The sequence below is a fragment of the Urocitellus parryii genome, chromosome 3 (genome assembly GCF_045843805.1).
Source record: "Urocitellus parryii isolate mUroPar1 chromosome 3, mUroPar1.hap1, whole genome shotgun sequence".
Lineage (NCBI taxonomy): Eukaryota > Metazoa > Chordata > Mammalia > Rodentia > Sciuridae > Urocitellus > Urocitellus parryii.
The window spans coordinates 84,847,157-84,863,657 of NC_135533.1; the positions used below are offsets into that span (position 1 = coordinate 84,847,157).

General features: G+C 51.8%; 2 protein-coding genes across 3 annotated transcripts; both read right to left on the minus strand.

Annotated features, from left to right (window-relative positions):
• Positions 1-1,093: 1,093 nt before the first annotated feature.
• Positions 1,094-4,424, minus strand: Hoxa7 (homeobox A7). 2 transcript variants are annotated; one of them, XM_026400236.2, is made up of 2 exons: positions 3,532-4,412; positions 1,094-2,584 (listed from the first exon to the last, which is right to left on the minus strand). In XM_026400236.2, exons 1-2 carry the CDS (start codon positions 3,908-3,910, stop codon positions 2,265-2,267), a joined length of 699 nt encoding a protein of 232 aa, XP_026256021.1. In that variant the 5' UTR covers positions 3,911-4,412; the 3' UTR covers positions 1,094-2,264. The 2 variants fall into 2 exon arrangements, with proteins under 2 accessions (XP_026256021.1, XP_026256022.1); XM_026400237.2 differs by lacking the exon at positions 1,094-2,584 and adding an exon at positions 2,626-3,134 and having other exon boundaries at positions 3,532-4,424.
• A 5,326-nt stretch (positions 4,425-9,750) lies between these two features.
• On the minus strand, positions 9,751-13,834 carry Hoxa9 (homeobox A9). Its single transcript, XM_026400252.2, has 2 exons — positions 12,187-13,834; positions 9,751-11,097 (listed from the first exon to the last, which is right to left on the minus strand). The coding sequence occupies exons 1-2, from the start codon at positions 12,767-12,769 to the stop codon at positions 10,859-10,861; spliced, it is 822 nt and encodes a 273-aa protein (XP_026256037.1). The 5' UTR covers positions 12,770-13,834; the 3' UTR covers positions 9,751-10,858.
• Between the last annotated feature and the right edge of the window lie 2,667 nt (positions 13,835-16,501).

Below are 16,501 nucleotides of genomic sequence, written 5' to 3' on the forward strand. Positions count from 1 at the left end.
CACATGACCGACAGCGGCCAATGGAAGGGCCGAACAACTCATAAAGTTGTATTGCAAAGTTGTAAATTTTCATAAACAACAACGGATTTATGACCCTTTCCCCATCACTAAGAGGAGGCAGCTCTTACACCGGCGCCATCTTACCACCGAGGCGGCCCCTACTTGGGGCCGCAGGTTTTACAGACCATTTTGGGCCGGGTTTTATTAAAAGAGCTCTAAGAAGCTGGCCCCACCGGGCAGGAGATAGAATGGAGGTCTTCGCTGGCAGAGTTCAGGATGCTTTTCGCCCCTTCCCCAACACCGAGATGCCCCTGCCGAGGCTGCGTAGCCAATTTTGCGGTTCCTGCTTCTCTCCGAACCCCTCCGCTAGCGTGTTGAACCTTAGGGCACCCTCAGCCTCTTCTAAAGACAGAGTGGGGGTGCAGCGGCAGAGTCCCTGAATCCCATTTCCTATCCTGGGGCTGGGTCAGAGGGTGTGAGGAATCTGGGGATCAGTTGTAGGGTAGATGATGTCCCTTTCTGAGTCCGCTCCACATCCTTAGAGGAGAGGGAAGATTTCGAATTCTCTTATGGAATTTGTGGATTTTTTTAGGGAGGTTGGTAGAACATAATGAATCTGTCATAGATTCCGTTTTCAAGGGATCTTCTGTACACACAGACACCAGACAAAAATCTACAAAGAGATACAATTATGGACACGGAAAATGTGCAATTATGAACACACAAAAACACATGCACCCAATTATGGACACAGAAATAATCACACAATTATGGGCACAGATATACACACAATTGTGGATGCAGAAATATACACAATTATGAAATTATATGAGAATATACACAGCATGTATAGAAAAACAAACATGCAAAAATAGGCACATGCATACTCACACAAATCTACACATAAAGCATAAAAAGATACATGACACACTTATACACTAATACATGTACACCCAACATTTGGATACAAGGATAGTCTATTTTTGCTTCCCTACTGCCATCCTGGGCAAACAGGCATACCCAGGGCTTGCCCTTCATCTATAGCCACCTCTTCTTCTCCCCAACCTTTTGGATAAAGTAGTCCATGTTTCTTTGTCACCAAGCATCTTTATTTTGTTACATAAAACACAATTAGCTGGGCTGGGAAGCATATTTTCCCTGAACCCCAGGCTGGAGCTAAGAGGGACACAAGACAACACAGGAGATGAAAGGCATCAGGGAGGGCATCGGGCCTCCCAGCCACTACAGAGTTAGCTCAAGACAACACACCATGCTACAAAGTCACCCCATTAACACATCCTTTCCAAGTCAAGATATTCCTTTGTAAATGAGCTCCAAGACTACAGAAATGACAAAAGAAAAAAAAAACCCTCAAATATACAGTATTTGTTATTGTAGGAAAAATCAGGGTGTACATATTTGACATGGCTGAACAGTAGGACACAGGGGCTAGGGAAGAGGACAGGGAGGCTGGGAGCATCTCTGCAATTCTATGAAGCAGAAGCTAACCCAGAGGTCTGCAGCCATCTCAGGAATGCTTCCCTCCAGAAGTGGGGGCGGTGATGGGCCTGAACTTGAGGTGCCCAAGCCAGAGAAAGAGGGATTCTAGGTTGCAGCACATAGTATGCTTTGGAAGAAATATATTATTTTTCAATTTAAATAGAAGCCAATGCCCTGGTCCCTGGACCCCCATGCCTTCTCAGTGAGGCCTCAAAGGCAGTCCACTGGGAGAAGATGGGGCCTGGCCTGGGAGAGGCCGGCACCAAGTAGCAGGCAAGCCAGCCAGCACAAAATAGGTAGTTTGGGGCTAGTAGGTAGTACTGAGAGAATCACCATTCTTAAGGATATAGGAGGTGGTGCTGGGTGTCTGCCAGTGTTGAAGGGGGCTTCCTGGGAGTGGAGGCCCACTGGGGCTGGGCCCATAGGTAGTTTGGGGGTTGCCTCTCAAGGAGGCCTGTGCTAGGTAGTATTTTGGCCATGCCAGAGCCAAGCGCTGGCCTAGGGTTTGGGGTATCTACTGGGATACTCATAGGCAGAGGGGATCCCAAGGCGACCTAGTCTCGGTGGCCACTCAGTCCAGAAAAGTTGGGAACTAGGGTGGGTGATGGGGTGGGTGGGGTACGGGTTGGAGTCAGGGTGTTTTTATTTTTATTATTATTTTTTACATTTTCTTCTTATTTCCCCATTTTTGTAAATAAAACCAGTGAGTTTCTCAAAGACGCTTTTCTGACTGTCCAGTGCAGCCAGGGCCCCAGTGTGGCCCTTCATTCCTCCTCCTCTTCGTCCTCCTCTTCATCTTCCTCCTCCTCATCGGCCTTGTCCGCGGCAGCGGCTGCAGCAGCAGCGGAGGGCACTGCACCCTCAGGGACTGCAGTGGCGGATGGACCCTCGTCCTTATGTTCTTTCTTCCACTTCATGCGGCGGTTCTGGAACCAGATCTTGATCTGGCGCTCAGTGAGGCAGAGCGCGTGGGCTATCTCGATGCGGCGCCGCCGCGTCAGGTAGCGATTGAAGTGGAACTCCTTCTCCAGCTCCAGCGTCTGGTAGCGCGTATAGGTTTGGCGACCTCGCTTCCTGTCAGGTCCTAAGAGTAGAAATGCAGACACATGGACAAGACAAGCAGACAGGAACATGGACAGAACAGTGCTTTAGCCAGGCTACTATCCCAGAGCCTGCACCTTCTTCCTTGCCCAGACCGTAAAACCAGCTCTGCCCCTCAACCGAGAACGGAACAGGGGGAGGAGAGGGAATGTTAGCAGAAGGCACCAACTATGGTGCCAGACGTGTAGGCAGTTCTGTAAGGAGCAAAGGCACAGAATCCCAACTTTACAACCGACCTTTCCAGGCGGCTACGCTTCCACAATGTCCTGGTTCCCCCTGACAAAGGGAAATTGTAAATATAGAGTGTGGGCAAGTAGGAGCCGCTGCACTTTTGCCATTCAAAGGCAAGCCCCTCCGCTCCCCAGCCTCGCTATGCAAGTGGGCGACCCTCCTGAGCAACCCTCGCCCCTGTCTCCAGACCTTCCTAGGGCACTCTGACCCTCTGTCCCAGTTCCCTCCTGGCCCACGTCTTGAAATGGCCCCTGGCACAGGGGTGGGTGAGAGGCCCCCAGAGGACTTGGCTCTTTCGGCCTCTGAGAAAGAAAAGCCAGGCAGAAAGGAATAGGAGGGAGAGAAAAAGAAGAAAGGGAGGGAGGAAGAGAGAGGAGAGAGAGAGAAGGAGAGAGAGACGGGGAAAATAGCGAACAAACTTAATGTTAAAATTTCAAGGCAAAGGGAGTTAAATAAATTTACGAGGATTGAATCCATTAATTGGGCCATAAAAAGTTTTATGAGCCTCATTTACATACAATACTATGGGCTCTCCACGCAATGGCGCCTCAGCTCTAATTAAAACCAGAGAGGCAGCGCCGCCGGGAGTCACGGGCCGCCGGCACACAGCCGCCTGGCTCCGCTCTCTCTGGCCCCGCGCTACCGAGCGCCGAGCTCCCGGCTACTTTTCCGCCCGCCCCGCCTGGTGGCTGCGCCTACCTGAAGACCTCATCCAGGGGTAGATGCGGAAATTGGCCTCGGCTGGGCCGTGCAGCGCGCCCTCGTCTGCCTTGTCGCAGGCGCCTTTGGCGAGGTCACTGCAGAGCCCGGGGATGTTTTGGTCGTAGGAGGCGCAGGGCAGGTTGCCGTAGGCGTCGGCGCCCAGGCCGTAGCCCGATGCGAAGGGGCTCTGATAGAGGGGGCTGTTGACATTGTATAAGCCCGGTACCGTGGAGGCGAAGGCGCCGGCGCCCGCCCCGTAGCCGCTTCTCTGAGAGTTGGGCGCAAAGGAGCAAGAAGTAGGTTCGGCATTTTGGAACAGAGAAGCCCCCGCCGTATATTTGCTAAAAAGCGCGTTCACATAATACGAAGAACTCATAATTTTGACCTGTGATTTGTTGTCCGGCAGCTTTCAGTGTCGGTTTTACGAGGTAGCGTGATATATGATAACATTACACCCCCAGATTTACACCAAACCCCATTTTCTTTTGGACGGAGCTCGCGGCAGCACGTGACCGCCCACATGACCGCCTCCGCCAATCTCAGCAGCCCTCACAGGTGGTCTCGCTCCGCGGGACCCGCGGCCGCCTAGAATGGAAGGGGAAGAGGCTCAAATATTCGACCAACGAATCCGCCAGTGCCAGGCGAGCCTGGAGCACCCTGTGGAACAGGACCCCGAGGCTCCGCGGGAGCACCCGGCTGGCCGCCAACTCAGGCGCCTGAGCCTGCGGACTCTGGGCAATGTCCGCGCAGCACAGTTCCTCATACTTAGAAGCGAACCCCAGACCAACCTTGTGGATCTTCCCTGTCCATCTTCTGTGTGTTGACCCAGTCCCTGGAGGTTCTCCGCACCCTGCGCACCAGCCCACCCTATGGCCTCCCAGGCAGGGCTTCACTATGGGCAGTTCTATTCTTCCTAGGTCTTTATCATGTTCGATGGGCAACAGGCCAGATTTAAACTCCGATCCACACCCGGCAGGCGCAGCGTCGCTTACAGCTGCAGAGAGAATGCCACCGCAAACTGGAACCATGTGGTTCGAATAAACTCAACCTCTCCCGGCTTCCTTTCCTTAATCGGCAGCGCACAGTTTATCCGCACTAAAGGAAGCAGTGAAATATTTATCTATTAATGAGCCTCATTTGCCAACAGATTTATTAGCATGAGGTTCTTCTCCCTCCTCCTGGACACCAGGGCCCTGCAGGCTCTGTGCTTTCACTCCTGAGCACCTGGCTAGCCTCCGGCAAACCAATAAATGGCTTAACACTCCTTTGTCCTTCCCACAACCCCTGGTTCCCCCCTGGCTCACTGGAGAACTGGTTCTATTCCCTTCAGCTTGGAGGAACCTTGACCCCCACCACACACCTTTCCAGGCAGTCTTCCCCCTAGCCAACCTTGGACCTCCACCTTGTGGTTTTGGATGCCTGGGAGCAATAAATGCTTTAGATCTGAATTGGACAGGAGAGGGGATCCAGGCATCTGGGGACTGCAGCCCATCCTGGACCCCATTTCTTTAGGAGATAACAAAAACAAATACGGGAGCCTTCCCTCCCACACCACCCAGCTACAGTGGCTTTACGTTTCTAAGTACCCAGCTCACAGAAAGCTGAGTGCATAGTAGTCTTACTTCTTCTGATTTAGACCCTCAACCCACGGTTCCTACCTTCCCTGCCCTGCTGTGGTGTTGGATCAGCTGAAGCCCTGCTGCCCACTGTTCTGCAGAGGATGATTGGGCTAACCCTTCCTCTAAACGCCTCATAAACTGCCCAGGCCGCACTGGAAGCCTGGCCACCTTTTACTGCCCAGCTCGATTGCACACCATAAACCCGACCTCACAATGGAATTGCTCCGGAAATTCTCCTCTAAATTATAGAGTTTGGTTCCTTGTGTACAAAGCACTCTTCATCAGTTTTAGAGGGTCCAGGATGCCCCCTTATTCACAGCACCCTCTCAGGGGGTCCTGGGGCACAAAAGGCAGTAAGATAGTTCAAATCAGCTAGGATCCCCAGCTTCTGCCCAGTAAAGGGCTCATACTTGGGTGGGGGAGGTGGGGGCAGGTGGGCTCCCGGGCTGCCTGGGGGTACAGAGAACCTACAGGAACAATATCCGGGGATGCCCTTTATGGTGGGTCAGGATGATACAGTCTCAGAATTTCAGATGGGACATGAAGGGCATAAACCAGGAAGAAAAAAATTCCAAATAACAATGCCTTTTGAGAGAGAGAGATAAAAACCTAAGTTAGCTAAAGGAAGACGAAGCAACAAGAAGAGATCAAAGAAGCAGAATTAGACGGCTTTAGACCAATAAATTGTTCCTCGGGTGACATAAAAAGACGCAAAGAAAAAGACCTGGCTCTGCCGCAACAGTCTGTCTAGACTCAGGCGGCTGGGATGGCTGAAAGATACCTCCTTTAAAAATAGAACCTGCCCTAGGTAGGGGGATCCAACAGGCCCGGTGGGGAATGATTTCAGGGAGTGCAGGAAGAAACTCACCCACCTCAAGAAAGAGCTGTATGCAAACTCCACATGCCTATCTCTGCCCCAGGTTGGCCCCGGCTGCAACCCAGCAATCCGGGCAGGAGCTCTGCTCCTCTCCTTAGGCCAAGGAGGATCCAGATGCTGCCTACAAGGCTTAGGTTCTTCTGGGCCCAAGTCAAGTTAACTGAGCCACTCTCAAAGGCATCTCAACCTCTCTTTCCTTTCTCTGCTTCTCTCTGTCCTGCCTCCTGTGGAAGGATTTTAAAACGAAAACGGCCTAACAAAAAGAGGTTTTCAATAAAACCTATTTAATCATGAGTTCTTGAGCCATTGGTTACCTACTTATTTGACTAAAAAGATGCAAATACACTGGGTTATGTGTAATTATAATCATGGAAATCCTTGTTGATGCAGGGCCTGGAACAGGCCCTTGTAGGCTGGTTTCTAATCAGCCAAATTGATTATCTTTAGATAATTTCCCACTGTACTCTTGAAGCTAGCTTTTCCCCCACTGTCGGAGTGTTTCCCATTTCTTGTTAACAATAGTCCTGGATATTTAAATCCAGTTAAATATATAAACCCAGCTCTCCGAAGGGAAAAGCCCTGAGAGTCAGGAAGCGATTTTCTTCTCTAAATGTTTCTACCCACGCCTCTCGCCTCCATTCCCCATCAGGTGAGAGGTCCCTGGCCAGGGCACAGGGAAAGACCCATTCCCGATGCGGGCAAATGAGATGCGGGCAAATGAGCTCCGACTGGTGCAGAATCTGGTCTGGGCTCGAAGAGTGGTTGCGGCATGCAGCTCTTAGGCAGCCAAGAGAGCAAACAGCCTCCCAGCCGCCAGCCAGCCAAGGGCAAGGAGGCTCTGCCGGAGCTGGTCTCAGAGATTCTGGGAGGCCTGCACTTACCTGGTTCCTTTGTGATCAGTTCCTTTGTGAGCGGTGCAACCTATTTGTGACTTCATTTATTTGTAGTTACAGAAATCAAGCTTTCTATCTGCAGTTTTGAATACACAATATACAGCCACGGGTATAAAAACCTTATAAAACCCTTCTTACAATCGGATGTTGTGAAATAGTATGCATTTTATACAGAAATATAATGAAGATGTAACCTCTAATACTAACATGTATGTGTGTGTGTGTGTGTGTGTGTGTGTATATATATATATATATATATATATATATATATATATATATATACAGGAAAAAAGGAGAAAGAGAAAAAGCGAGTGAGGCAAACCCCCAGGAGAGATGTCAGCCAAAACCTAGTCCCCAGTTTTACAGCATGTTCAGCGAGGAGATGCAGGTCGTAAACATTTTGTGGGCTTGGCAGAGACTATTACAATCCCAAATAAATGCACCGCGCGGCATGTTCACAGGGCTCCGGGGTGCTTCGAAGGATTCGGTTTGCTTTTGTGTTTTCCCTCCGAAACCATTCTACACCCGTGGCTGATCCTCCTGTAAGGGCTATGGGTGGCCTTTGCAGAGGCTTCGAAGCATGTTCCTCACCTAGCATAGGAATAGACTGAGCATGGATTGGGGTCCCTTCCTTTTGGCCTGCTCAGCAGGGTCGCCAGAGTAATCTCTGCACCTAAAATCAAGGAAATACCGCAGCCAAAGTAAAAGATGTTTCCACGACGTGCGCGCGCTCCAATTCTGGAGCTTGGATAATATTATAATTGTTATTTTAAACATCACATTTATTTTAGAACAACCAAATAGTTCCTGGTCAGTTCCAAAAGGTTCCTCTTCCCAAGCAACTCCCGGCTAATCTACTCTAGGCATTCACCAATGATGGCTTCACGCCCAATTTTCACCCGCCTAATTTTATTGTCACGTATTCAAACCGGTGGAGTCCGGGGGGTCTTGGTTCTCTTCGGTGCTGGCTTTCTGGGTCCTGAACCCGGCCCTGAACCACCGCGCAGGTTTCCGATGCCTCCGAGGCCGCCAGGGAACCCGTGGTCACGGTGTGCGCCCTCTGCTTTCCCTCTGTGGGTTCATCAGGTCCGAGGGCTGTAGACGTTGGTCCTTGTGTCCATCTGCCGATGAGCCAGGTTCCCCGCGCGTCTCGCTACCCCGAAGCCTGTGCTGGGTTGAGGGCGGTGACCCCTGGAGTCTACCCGCGCCTGGAGCTGCAGCCCCAAAGCGCTGCGCCCTTGGGATGGGGCCTAGGAGGCGCGGGCGGTGAGGGTCAGGCAAGCACCCACCGCATGCATGCTTCCCAGGAAGGCTTCCAGCCTGGCATGAGTAGCACCAATAATATATGACTGTTGTCCACTTAAATCTGGGGCTCCCATTCTAGAAAGGCTCGCGTCAAGTCGACATCTTAGGAGCTTCCCAGGGTCGCAGCGGCCGGAGATGGCGGCTCAAGCACCTCTTTGGTGGAGCCACACTGCCATCTCCTGGCCTTACCTTGGCACTGCAGCCCCCGAAGCCCTGGCCAGCCTGAACTTCGGCAACCGCGGCTGCGGTCCACAAAACGCCTCACTCCCAAGGGCGGGGCGAGGACCCAGTCCCGGGCGGGGGGAGGGGTGGCGCGTGGGGCCTGGAATCTACGCCGCGGAGCGGGTAATGCCCATAAAAGAGAGCTGTTTCCGCAACCGCTTTATCGGCGGCAGACAGAGCAAACAAATGAAAGGGCTTTGGTGGAATATCCTAATTGGGGCTGGACAGTTGTAAACTCATTAAGGACCGAATTCCAGACAGTTCGCAGACCCGGTCTTTATGGCACACCCTCACTGCCCATTCTTTGAAGTTCCTTCTGTCTACAACAACAGAGTGCGTCCCAACTTGGCGGCGGGAAGGGGGTGGGGGTGGGGGTGAGGGGACACTCCATCCACTCGCGCCTGGTTCCTCTTTCACGCTTCCGAACACGATCAACTTTGCAGGAGTCACGGGGGGGGGGCAGGGCGAGAGAAGAAAAGAGGGGAGCGAGGATGAACCCTCCGGCCACATCTGGAAAGCGCTCGGGCCTCCGAAGTTGTGGTCATTCCCTCCGCAGCCCTTTACACCCCATAAACGGTAACAGCCCTCATTTTCTTTTATGGCGCTTCGGGGCTCCTCGGTTGCCTGGGCCCTGCCTCTGCCAGGACTTGTGCTCTCGGGAGAGGGTTGTGGGGCAGGATGCAGATTCTCCCGGGCCCGGCTTCCAGGACGCAGTGGGGAGAGAGCGCAGGCCTTGAATCCGGTGCAAGTCCGCAGCTGCGTGAGCGGGCAGCCACGATGGCGGGTGAGGTTTGCGATTCCCTCCTCAGAGCCTCCTCTGGAGGCGGGCCCTGTGGGTCCTGCGCTTCTCACTCCTCCCACCTTGCTAGGAAAGGCCGCAGGCGGCCGGGGACCCGAGTTTGGGAAATTTGTCGAGGCACCAGGATGAACAAGTGGTCTTTCCACCGGTACTGACCAGTACTGGTCAGAGATACCCAGGCCCCAGCCCATCTCGTCCGAGGTTCCCTGCGGTCCAGTGAATAGACCCAAGGTCGTGAGCCCAGGCCTCGTGTTTTTCCAGTCTTCCTCCGCTGCTTGTGCCGCCTGGCAGTTGGCTACGTTGGGAAAGCTTAGGCAGGTCTCAGCTTCCAACGCAGGCTAGACGCAAAATTAGGGATCTCCCTCCCCGACACCCCTAGTCTGACCTCCAATCAGAGACTCTGCCCAGGTTTCCCGACGGCGGAGAAGGTGCAAAGAGCAGACCCGCAAAAAAAAAAAAAAAAAAAAAAAATAGAAAAGAATCAATATATTTTATTTGGCAAAAAGTTAAATATCTCAACACAATAATTTGGTCAGTAGGCCTTGAGGTAACTATTGCAAAATATACAGTGTATGTTCAGCCCGATGGAAAATCCAGATTATTCAAGGATACAAATGTTCAGTAGCCCAATGGCGGTTTTGTGGTGTATAATTTATTATCAATAAAATTAATTCCATTACAATAAGCATTTTCCCCCAATTAAAATTAAGCATAAACCATAGGTAGTAACCTTCTGCACATATGTATAGCTCCGAATTTCCTCACTGTTCCTCTGGTGCAAAAACAATATTCAAGCTTGTCTGATTATGAACTTTTTCTTTAATATATAGATTATATGTACATGAACAAGATAAGACTATAAAGCATATGTAGAGACTAAAATGCCTGCATTTCTTAAGTAGAGAAACCATCAATCTATGCATCCTGAAGAACCTCCCCCCATTTTAAAATTTTTATTTCACTGGGAAATCCTTACAGCTAGTTTACAATCATAGGTTAACAGCCTAGTTATACAGAAGACGTATTCCACTACAGAGCTATACTCTATGCAATTGTTTTTTCCCCCTCATAAACAACCTGAGTTCAAATTGAATTCTAGCTTCCACAATCACAACGGGTGCATCACCCAGCACAGAAGTTTGAGTCACAAAACATAATTACCACAATAAAACACAGTGTTCAAGTATCTAGGCAGAGCGATCTGCCGCACAAAGAGCAAATTAAATTAACTACACAGACTAAAAACTATACAGCCCGCCGTCAACAGTTGTGCATTATAAAAAGGTAGTTTTTCCTTTTGTTTTAAGTCAGGAACAGGTAGATTTTTTAAATATATACAAGCTAGCACACACAGCCATCAGCGCTAATGCACACCCCCCCCCCTTTGTCTTATAGAAAATGGAAAGCTTACAATACCTCCTCCATCAAAGCTGCAGGCCTAGGAGCCAGCCTGAGCAGGGTTTGCCAGGGGGGAAATGAGGCCTGGGGTTTTAGAGCCGCTTTGTGCAGGGTGGTGGAGGCTGGGGTTGGGGGAGAACAGGGACAAGGGGACAAGCAGTCCTGTCTCTTTTTCTCTAGCTCATCTCTTTTCTAAATAACCCAAATGGCATCATTCGTCTTTTGCTCTGTCCTTGTTGATTTTCTTCATTTTCATTCTGCGGTTCTGGAACCAGATCTTGACCTGCCTCTCGGTGAGGTTCAGCAGTCGGGCCACCTCGTACCTGCGGTCCCTGGTGAGGTACATGTTGAACAGAAACTCTTTCTCCAGTTCCAGCGTCTGGTGTTTGGTATAAGGGCAGCGCTTCTTCCGCGTGGAGCGTGCGTGAAGCCAGTTGGCAGCCGGGTTATCTGCGGAGGAGAGAGACACTGGGTTTAGAAGGAGAAGCACCCTCCCCGGGTGCGAGGGAGCCTCCTGGGTGTCTGGTCGATATGCAGGACGCTGCTGAATTGGTTAGGGAAGGCAGCCCAGCTTCGGACACAATGGAACCCTGGCAGACAGACGCACGGACGGTCACTTACAATTGCCCGCAGTAAAACCTAGGCTCCCCCTCCCCTCCGCCGCCCTCCTTTCTCCTCTATCCTTCTGTCCCTACCTCTTTTTCCCCATTCTTTGCACATTCTAAGAGAGTGAAATTTAGAAACAGATCTCCTTTTGGGCCACGCAGAGGGAAACGAGACGCTGACTGTGTTTGTGTAGCAAAATTTAAGAATGCCTCTCTCTCTCTCTCTCTCTCTCTCTCTCTCTCTCTCTCTCTCTCTCTCTCTCTGACTCTCTGACTCTGTCTTTCCTTCCCCAGATTTCCCTCCACTCTTCCCACTTCTTATTTGACCTTCCTGGAAGGCCGTGAAAGCTAGGCTGGCCGGCAGGGCGCCCCCAACGCCTTTAATCATGTCTCCGGTTTATTTGAATAATCTGGAAAGGGGACCCTTGCGGCCCGATCTCCCGCAGCCTCATCCTAGGCAGGATTTACGCCGCCACCGGCTGAAGGCAAGAAGTGGATGGAATCGACCGTGTCCCCCTGAGTCCCGGGGTCAGGTTGCCCGGCTGCTGCTGCTGCCGCCGCTCGCGAACAATCTAGCTGCACAAAAGACTCTCTCCGCTGCGCTGCTGCTTTCGAAGAACGGCCCAAAGTAGCTCAGTCCTGGGCCTGGGCAGCCTAGTAGAGGGGCGGCGGGTCTTGGCTCGGCTTGTAGCGCCCGCCCCGCCCCCTCTCGCTGCAACAGCCTCCTCCCCTTTCCCCAGCCCCGCAGGCCTGCTCGCCATAGTTCTGTGGACTTGGGGCCCCGTCTGAGGTGTCCCAAACACCAACTTCTGGTTCCCGGTCCCAGCTCGGAAGGTTCCCAGCAAGGACGAAGGCAGGCTCAAAGAAAGCTGACGGGCCAGCAGATCCGGGTGGCCGGCGTGGAGGCGGCGGCTGATTTGGAGGAGACACTTACTGGGATCGATGGGGGGCTTGTCTCCGCCGCTCTCATTCTCAGCATTGTTTTCCGAGAAGGCGCCTTCGCTGGATTGTTTTTCTCTATCAACTGGAGGAGAACCACAAGTATAGTCAGTCAGGGACAAAGTGTGAGTGTCAAGCGTGGGACAGTCACCCCTTCTGGCCGACAGCGGTTCAGGTTTAATGCCATAAGGCCGACTGGAGGGCAAGCCCGCGAAGGAGAGCGCACCGGGCGTGGGCTCCAGCCAGGAGCGCATGTACCTGCCGTCCGGCGCCGCCGCTGCCACGGGCGCCTGGGTGTGCACGTAGGGGTGGTGGTGATGGTGGTGGTGATACACTGCAGCAGGCACGGCGTTGGCGCCCGCCGCGTGCACCGGGTTCCACGAGGCGCCGAAAACCGCCGCCTTGGACTGGAAGCTGCACGGGCTGAAGTCTGGGTGCTCGGCCAGTGCCGCCGCCTGCCGTGGGGGCTGGCCCAGGGCCCCTGGCGCGTAGCGGCCAGCACTCAGCTCGTCGGCCGCGTCAGTGCCCAACAGGAACGAGTCCACATAGTAGTTGCCCAGAGCCCCGGTGGTGGCCATTGCCGTGTCCCGCGCCTGGTCGGCCCGGCCCGACCCGCGGAAATTATGAAACTGCAGATTTCATGTAACAACTTGGTGGCACCAGGGGGGAAGTACAGTCACCTAATAAGTTGCCGGCGCCCGCGCCCCCATTGGCCGCGCGCGTCACGTGTCCACCCGGCAGAACAATAACGCGTAAATCACTCCGCACGCTATTAATGGCTCGGTGTTTTGCAGTCATAATTTTTATAGCAAAAGCCATATGTTTTTATGCAAAGGGATCACGCCGCTCCACGATCGGGTTTGTTTTAATTGTGGCCAACGAAGATTAAAAGATCAAATCTGGCCTTGCCTCTGTTCTCTCCCCTGCCCCCTCCCAACATACACACTTCTTAAGCGGACTATTTTATATCACAATTAATCACGCCATCAGGAAGGCGCGGGTCCCGCATGCGACTGCGGCCAGAGGAACCCCTCACATAAAATTAGACAATAATTGAAGCCATAAAAAAGCAGCCAAATCGCATTCTCGCTCTACTGTATTTAAATCTATATTTATGATATTTCATAAGGAGTTATTGTTTCAGAAGCCACACAGACTGGTTGGGAAATTGGGAACGACCAACAGATTCGTTTGCCTCGCCGTGGCTCCCAGCTGTAAAAATTTACGAGGACTTGGAAAGGTTAAATTAGACTGTTGTGTTTGGTTGGCGAGCTCCCTGTAAATAATCCCTGCGGTCCTCGGGAGTCTTCCCCTGGCCGGACGCGAAAAGTCAAATCCAACGCAGTATGGGTCCCAAGTAGAGTAGTCACTGGCCCCTGCCAGAGCGCGCCCAGCAGGGACTGACTATCTAGGGGGGAACCATCTGGTCTGCCACCCACACCCCAGGCTGCGGTAAAAGAAAGCCTAGCACCCGGATAGCCCCCAAGTTCGTATTTGTTTCATCCAGGAGCTGGCAGTGAGGGAGCGGCCAACTGCCACAAGGTGAAGCTTTTGAGAGTCTGGTTGTGCAGCGCTAGGCCCCTGACCCAGGACCCCGCTGCACACTCCTTCGCCCAGCGCATTTTGCACCTCTTCATCTGGTTGGAGGCGGCTAGCGACCTGGTCCTATGCTCTATTCGCCAAGGCCCTAAGCTGAGGTCTGAAAGATGGTTAAAAATCGCCAGATAGCATCAATAGAAGGGGAGTTCGGCTTGCTAAAAGGCAGTCCCGCCTAAGACATTCCAAGGCTCCAGTGACTGGGAAGCCCGCACTGGAATAAAAGGTCCTGTACCCAGTATGAATGCCCTTCAGGGATCCTTTCTTCCCTCCCTTCTGGCCATCACCCGGTGCCCAACCTCGGTTACCGACCGAACCGAGTAACTTTACAGAGTTACAAGGCCCAAAGCAAGGCGGCCGCAGCTCAAGTCCAGGACTAGAAATTAAAACGGGGCATCGGGCACAGGGCATTGACTTTAATCTCATCCTTTGACCTGATCAAATTGGGGAGATTATTTCTCACCCCTTGGAGTCTTTGGGGGGGTGAAAGCAAATGAAAAGGCCGCAGCCTCTATTGTTTTTTTTTGGAAGAAAAGGTAAAAGGAAAACCCATCACAATTCCAAACAGAAAGTAGCGACTCCTAAAATGGGGTAATTAAATTCACGTGTGAACACTATGCTTGGAAGTGTGTTTCTCATTAGTCCACTTCACTGGCAGCAAGGCTGGCGACCTCAGGCATTTATTTCTAACTTTTGGCTTTCATTCTCACCAAAAGTTCGAGTATCCCCCCCCCCCCCAAAAAAAAAAAAAACACATCATGAAAACATATCCCTATCCTTAAAGGCTGAGACCCTCAATTGTTAGTCTGTACTGGGGAGGGACGCTGGGAAGCCACGCAGATCCCAAACGTGTGCCCCTTCCTCTGCTCCACGCCGCGCTGAGAAAGGTGGCCTACACAATGAACTCCGACGTGGCCTGTCCTGGCCGCCACAACCCCCTCCCCCCTAATATTTTCCTTTCCGTGTAAATTCCTCCGCGTCATCCCCACCCCTATCACAGCCCAAGGTGTCCTAAATGTCCCACAGTCCACAGGGACTCAGATTTTCCATTTAAAATTTTAACTCTGGAGGAAAACTTCCCTCCTTTTTGTAATTGTTTGTAAATGGAAGAGCATGCTTGGTTGTCCTTTCCATTGGTACCCAGAGAAGACACGGATATATTGTTAGTATTTTTAAAATAAATATAAAGCTGTTGCTTTAAATAGCCTTATCCCACAATAGGCGAATTACTAAATAATCACCAAGCATTGAGTGTTAAGCAGCTGATACTGGTGCCTAAAAGGGGGGGGGGTCACAAAACCAAATATTGGCCCTCTTGAGCCCAGAGGTTTGGAAACAGAATATTCATACTTTTGCTTCTGCTTTTATTAAAGGGATTGCATGTCCATAAAGAAATAATAAATGGGTGTAATTACAAACTGCCCCTTCCTGGCTGAGAATTTTCCAAAAACCTTGAAATAAACCTCTGAAATAAATCCAATACACTGGTCCGGAAAATAGCAGAGAGAAGTTGAAGGGAACCGGGTGTGCCGGTCTTTTAGATAACAGGTTGGCCGACCGAGCAATGAAAACAATCCCTGGGCCTCAGCTGAGCTGGGAAGGGAAGTACAGCTTCTGAGTCTGGAGGCTATGTGAGTGTTTTGGAGGAAAGGGGGATGGATTATTTTCAGTTTTCGGTGGGGAGAATGGTCAAAGCTGGTTTTCATCCATAGCCTCTAGCTTAAGACAAGGATTTAAGTTTGTATCTCGATGACTCTAGAATTTAGGATTCCTTTCACCTATTTGAACCTACTGGCGCTGCAAAGAACCCTCTTCGCCAGCACCCAGTTGTACAAAGCGGCCAGACCGAACATATTCTGAACCTGGTGCCTGCCCCTGGCAAGCAAACAGTCAAGCTCTGCCCTAAGGAGGCTCCCCCATCACAGTCAAAGCCTGAGTGAGATGGGACCTGCAGGCCCGGCAGAGCCAGCAAGGAACTTCCCGATGGAGCTGATGGAGCCGAGTGGTCTGGCTCCACTACGTCTGGCTGGGCCTCAGCCCGTGTTCCGGGTGAGGGTGGTGAAGGCCTCCTTGCCCTGGATGTGGGCACACAAAGACACCACGGGTGCCCCCTAATCTGGTCTCCCAGACAGCCAGTTAGCGACAGGGAGAAGGAACGCAAGGCCGCCGCCAGCCGGTCGTGATCGTAACCGAGGCCTTGTCTGCACAGAGGCACATCAGGCCAAACCCACGTCCTCGACAGCGGTCCCACGCAAACCCTTCCTCTTCAGACTCCGACCTTTACTTAAGCGCCCAGAGAAAAATAAGACCGCTGGCTTTCTCTCAAACCAGCCCTTTTCTTCTCCAGGATTTTAAAAGGCGAGTAGGCAGCAAGACTGAGAATCAGATAAAGAAACAGAAGATGAAAGAAAAAATAAAGAGAAGGGAAGAGGGGGAAAAGAGCAAAGAAAATAAAAGGATAAAAGAAGAAGGAGCAAAGGAAGAAGGAAGAAAAAAGACAGAGGTGGCTCCTGGGAGCAGAGGGAGCATTTTCAGAGGGAAGGGTTAAGTGACAAGGCTAGGATACCAGCCCTTGTCCACCCTTATCCCTCCTATCTCGGCCTGGCTCTCTGGCTCTCCCACTGGCAAAGGGATCTTTCCGGAGCTCACATCCCAGATTGGAGTGTGTGTGTGTATCCAAGCCTTGCTAGGGAATGGCGGGGGTCCCAGGCCAG

Excerpts from the sequence above, each read along its gene's own strand:
- Hoxa7 (XM_026400236.2), bottom strand. The coding sequence starts at position 3,910 with ATGAGTTCTTCGTATTATGTGAACGCGCTTTTTAGCAAATATACGGCG. Across the intron at positions 2,585-3,531 it reads CCCCTGGATGAGGTCTTCAG|GACCTGACAGGAAGCGAGGT; the intron begins GTAGGCGCAGCC and ends TTCTACTCTTAG.
- Hoxa9 (XM_026400252.2), bottom strand. The coding sequence starts at position 12,769 with ATGGCCACCACCGGGGCTCTGGGCAACTACTATGTGGACTCGTTCCTG. Across the intron at positions 11,098-12,186 it reads CAAGCCCCCCATCGATCCCA|ATAACCCGGCTGCCAACTGG; the intron begins GTAAGTGTCTCC and ends TCTCCTCCGCAG.